Source organism: Coregonus lavaretus (genome assembly GCF_964263955.1).
Source record: "Coregonus lavaretus genome assembly, chromosome: 22".
In the NCBI taxonomy this organism is placed as follows: Eukaryota; Metazoa; Chordata; class Actinopteri; order Salmoniformes; family Salmonidae; genus Coregonus; species Coregonus lavaretus.
Window position 1 is genome coordinate 28,928,598 of NC_140009.1, and position 5,992 is coordinate 28,934,589.

Sequence of the window (5,992 nt, forward strand, 5' to 3'; positions counted from 1 at the left end):
GATCTCAGCTAGTCCGACAGTCTCTCTCTCTCTCCTCCACACACACACTCTCTCTCTCTCTCTCTCTCTCTCTGTGTCTCTCTCTTCTCTCTGGTCCCTTAAGCCTGCTGCATCACAGGAGCTATCCAGTGCTGAACCAGAAGATTTTTTATATTTTTGAAAGCTGGGGGAGCCATAGAGTAACATATAGCATTGCCGTCAGCCTTGTTCTCCACTGGTTTCCATTTTCTTTCCTTCTCTTATGTTTTTTAGAGGTTGGCTTTTCGTTTAACACAAGGATTACTACTACCGTCAGCCGGCTCCAGCTCTGCCTGTTTGCTGCTTTCTTTGAGAGTCTTTTATTTTATTCTCATGCGTGATTCTCGGGTCTGTGTGTTTTTTATTCTTTGAAACATGCCCCGTTCGTTTTTAGTGAAGAAAATCAAGCTTGATGATTTCTCTTCGTCCAATGCTGCCTCTAATCACCATCACCACCAGGACGACTCGTTCACTCCTTTCACACGCTCCATCACTGACTCTGTGACCAACTTGGGGGTTCGTCTCAGTGAGAATGGTGAGTTTGCATACCTCTGCACAGCACACACACGTCCTGCCTGCCGTTGTCTAGGGTGTGCTACTGTAATATCACTGCTCCCTTTGGAGAACCAGGTTTAGTTGTTGATTGCAGAATCAGAATGCCCCATGATATCAATATAGTAAACACAGTTGGAATTCTCTTTTGTTTGTGTATTAGTGGTTGTTAAGTGAAATAGTGCCTCTTCACCCCTTGACATGCCTGTTGTCTGGGAATTGATAACAGATGTTACATAAAGCCGGCTGATTTTGCATCCGTATCCCAAATAATCCTCTCCAGCAACACCACCCCACCCCCATCGTGCTCCCAGACTTTTGTTTTTTGACTCTGATGATAGGCAGACACAATTCAGGTCACAGCAGAGGATCGGCTTATGCAAATTGGGGAGCAAAATGTGCCTCTCATCTGTAGACGTGTGTATCTGAATTTGTATTACTTGCACAAATTACTGTGTGCCTGAAACATACAGGATGACAAATTGAAATATTAACATACAGGATGACAAACTGAAAAATTTATGAACCTGAAAGATGAGTGCCGGATGATACATTTGTCCTTAGCTGTTATTGTCCTTGAGTTTCCATCACAGTCCGAACCCCCCTCTGCCCCCTCCCTTCCCACCCAACCAGAGCATGCATGCACAGTCTCCCCACCCCCATCCGTCCGCTACATCTTTCTCCTCCTTCCGGGCGTTTGAAAACTAGCAGGGGTAGAGTTTCAGCCATGTACAGTACGGCCGGGGGAGGTGGGTTAGCTGGGGCAGAGGGGGAGCGAGGAGAGAGAAAGGGAGAAGAAGGAGACAGTTGCTTTGGGCAACATTGACGAGGGGCCACGTGACCAAGGGTATACAGTAAACATAGAAGAAAAGTCACATAGCTGCACAGTGGGCAGCGTTAGGACTGGGCAGCACGCTAAGCCCAAGTCCATCAGAGCAAGAGCCAGAGAGAGACGTCCTTCACTTTCAGTCAGTCAGGTTTTAGCTCGCTCCCATTTTGTGGCCATATTTAGGATGCCAGATGTCTGTCTCTCTTTGTTATTTTGTCTTGGCAATAAGCAGATAGCTTTACAGTTCAGCTCAATCTGTGAACGAACGATGCCCACTCGTTATTCAATCACATCACATAATACTGTGATTCAGTGATTTTAGATTAGCAACAGCAACCAATAACAAAAGCACATGTGTGCACAGTGCTGTTGTTATTGACAAATGATGGCTGTAGTGAATGGTCAATTTAACCAAATATATATTTTGAAATGATAGAGTATGAGGATAAATAAACGTGTGTTTTATTTACACAAATGCACAAGGTTATGATGAAGTTATGGAACCAGATTAATTGCAAAAACATTACCTCTTTACATAAATTATGCGGTTGAAATTGCAATCCTTTATAAAGATGTTAGTCTCACTCTCTATTGTTGTGTCAATAATAAACACTATTCCTCTTCCTTAGAGAAATAAATAATTATAACTGGGAAAAAATAACATTATGGATTATTGCATTAGTTCCAACAATTACCATTGTATGCAGACAAAGGAAACCTTCTTGTCTGCTCAATGAAATCCCAGAGAAATCATAACATTGTTGAAATGTCTTGCATCAGCACTTATGCTGCGCCAACAGATTTTCCCCCATTGTGGAGACATTTGACTTGAAGTGTCTGTCGAACAACAAAGGAGGAAGGTGGGAGAGGGAGTCCATTAATTACATGCTTGCTTTGTATTAGAGGAATGAGTCGCTGTACTGCAAAGGTTGAGACAGCATTAGTTAAGCCACAAATGATGAACTCTCTGTCTGACCTTAAGTAATTGAAACCGGTTACATATGTGCAATTAATCAGGGGAATAGAAAACAAGATGTCCATATACTGTATGTTCCAATAACAATCTGTTGCTGTTTACAGTATGTTTGACTATTTTCCTGTGCTCTCTTAGGGTACTGTATATTGGATGAGATAGTGTCTCATTTTAGATGTTGGAAGAAAATAAAACAATGTGCTATAGACTTGAAATAGCCTATGAAGTCTTTTTTTATTAATTTTTTTTTTTTTACTATAGGCTACATCTCCCAAATATCATGAGTTGTTAGCTAGTCAACAAGAGGTGGTGCTTTTGACCAAATACCACCCCTGCCTTCCTGTAAGATCCCAGTCTCCCAGTGCCACAGTATCATGGTAATGCCTTTGACAAGGAATGGGCTCTGAGTGGGAACCCTTGGGAATGGAGACAGCATTCTAAGAGAGCACTCGAATGACCTGATTCTTAAAGGCACTTCAGCGAGCTTACTGTTGCATACAGGTGACCCTGTTCTGCTGGTAATCCTGTTTATCATGTTTCAGCTTAACCTTTCCATCACTGAACCATGTTCAATAGGCTATCATTGTATGGTCCTCTCCAGTCACTTTATTCTGTGCCTTGGCCTGCATTATTTCTATCTTATTTCCCCCCACACAGTGTGTTCCAACAGCTGTACTATTTTACAGACGATGGCATATTGATCAGCAAGAAACGTAGAATTTCATTAAAAAACAGTCAATAGTTAATTTACACCGCTTGTGCACACAGTGCTTAGGAATGGGCTTTTTTCTGCAGTGATGCACTACTTCTCCCAGGGCAGGATTTGCCCCACACATTCGAATTGGAATTGTATGTCTGTCCTATATTCTAGGAAGCTATTAAAGTGGAACATGTTTAGATAAATGCATACACGTTTGTAGATGAACTCGGCTAATGTTAGTTTATATTCAGTGTTGTTTAGTTCTTTACAGCTGCCAGGAAACCTTTTAGCTTCACTTGGCTGCCTCACAATTAAAGGAGGGACATTAAAAATTGTCTAGACAAAAAAGATTGCCTGTCTGTAATGTAACATCAGTCAATAATACATGTTGGAAATATGCTGGAAGTGCTACTCTGTTGAGATCAGAGGCATCATGCCCATAGTGGGCACATGCCCCATCAGATTTGTCATGTAAAAAATATGTATGGGGGGGGGTTCTCTGTAATACTACTAGCAACCTAGCAATTTTATGAAGTTGGCTTTAGCTAGCCCAGATAGGTTCCCAATCTCCCAACCTCATAACTATAGCTATAGCTACCAAAAAGCCATTTCAGGCTATCAATCCAGTTAGAGTAGCTAGCTTGTCTAACTATCTTAGCTGGCATGCCTGCTGCCAAGGTTGGTAGACTTTAGAAAAGCAAGCAATAACTAAATGTACTGAATAAGACTCACATTCCTTTCAATCTTTTACCCACATTTTAGCAGAGATGCAGAGAAGCATATTTATTTTCAAAAAAAAAAAACACCAGTCAGGAAGATACAGACAGCTCAAGAGGTATGCTTAAATATGTAGAAAAATATATATATATATATATATTTTTTTTTACATAGAATTAAGCATCTAGATTGCAGGAAAAAGCTGTTTCAGGTGTTTAAAAAATGCACAATTCTCCAACTTCCGGAAAGGGGGCCTAGCCTGCCTCCAGACCACCCCCCAGCCATCCTCACATACTTTACACCCCATCAGATTTCTGTGGTGCAGATAAATGAATTTATAGTGTGGTAGACAGTCACCCCAGACCCTTGACTGTGTGTGCTGTCTGATGTGCCCAGCGTGTTCAGGCTTAAATTGGGCAAACACATCAAAGAGATAGACCCTCAGTCACAGAGGATTGACATACCTTATAGTGAGAAAGTCTTATCATGGGAAGAAAAGGTGCCTAATCAATGAGACCACTTTGTGTAATAAGAGGGGCCTTTTTTCACAGGAGGTCTCTTTAATGAGCTATTATCTGCATTTAGCAGCCACCACTCATCTGCACTGTAACTGTGTAATAAGGGTGAATGCGGAGAATAATGTTCTGCAGCAGCATAACAGTCCGAGGCCTGTGGTAATTGCTGTGTGAATTGGGGAAATTGCAATTTGTTTTGTATGTTTGTATGTTATTGTTTCATAATTTACAAGAGGCAATCATCAATGATAATCATATAATCATGTCACAATGGACTTATCCACCACAACCCCCGGCCTACTGTAGATTATGTGTCATTGTGTGTGTGTATTTTGCCTTATTCTAACTATTATTGTGTATGTTTTCTCCAGGCTACATCCAGGATTACATCACGCCATCTGTATACCAGGGGGAGAAGAAGATGGAGCTCAAGCTGGCCTCGCCCGTCTCTGACCCCCTTTACACCCAGGTGAGCAGCGGGGGCGAGGAGTACTGTGACCCTGACCTGGAGCACCCCGACAGCCCCCAGTCTGGCATGACGGCCAGCGGCTTCTACAGCAGCGAGGCGGAGGCCCCGACCGAGGGCTACACCATGGATGCCTTCTTCATCTCCGACGGGCGCTCGCGGCGGAAGGGAGATGGTGACGGCCGTAAGGGAGGTAGTTCCGCCACATCCAATGCCGATGCCACGGAGGAGAGGGAGGCAGGAGCCGCCGGCACAGCCCGCCACTCCTGCAACGAGTGTGGCAAGACGTACGCCACCTCATCCAACCTCAGCAGGCACAAGCAGACGCACCGTAGCCTGGATAGCAAGATGGCGCGCAAGTGTCCCACCTGCGACAAAGTGTATGTGTCCATGCCGGCGCTGGCCATGCACATCCTCACCCACGACCTCAAGCACAAGTGCGACGTGTGCAGCAAGGCCTTCAGCCGGCCCTGGCTCCTGCAGGGCCACATGCGCTCGCACACCGGGGAGAAACCGTTCGCCTGCGCCCACTGCGGCAAAGCCTTTGCTGACCGCTCAAACCTCCGCGCCCACATGCAAACACACTCTGCCTTCAAGCACTACCGATGCAAGCGCTGTAATAAGACCTTCGCCCTGAAATCCTACCTGAACAAGCACTATGAGTCAGCCTGCTTCAAGGGTTCCGGGGACGAAGATGACGACGAGTCCTGCTCTGAGAACTAGCTGCCGGAACCAGAAGAACGGAAGCAGAATTTGGAACCCTAGGTTCTACAACCAATAACCCCCTTCACTCTACCCTCATCCCTTTTTTCTTCCCTTTTTTAGAAAGCAATATTTTCACTGAGATTACGTGAAGAAAACTGTTCTGATTATGGCAAAGACAATTTCAAAATATGCTGGATTCCCCCCCGCACAGTAGCTAATCGTCCACAGATACATACAATCAAAACACCCATCCCCCAAATAAAGACTTGTTTTTAGCTCACACACACACACACACACACAAACACACGCACAAGCATACGCACACACAAACACACACCCACACATGCACACACACAATTATATATATGAGGCCTGGCATGTGAATTTTTATCAATGACTATAATGATATTGATATCAATAGTAATAATATTTAGATTCCTGATATTTTATAGCAAATAGTACAGGAAAAAAAATGTACAACATAAAAAAAGGACTGTAACAGTGTTCTTTTGTTTTT

General features: G+C 43.8%; 1 protein-coding gene across 1 annotated transcript; it reads left to right on the top strand.

The window, feature by feature from the left end:
- Window positions 1-393: 393 nt before the first annotated feature.
- On the top strand, window positions 394-5,493 carry LOC311149678 (transcriptional repressor scratch 2-like; the record flags this gene model as incomplete). The annotated part of the gene is made up of 2 exons (XM_084186881.1): window positions 394-553; window positions 4,676-5,493. 2 exons carry the CDS (start codon window positions 394-396, stop codon window positions 5,491-5,493), a joined length of 978 nt encoding a protein of 325 aa, XP_084043007.1.
- Window positions 5,494-5,992: the final 499 nt, after the last annotated feature.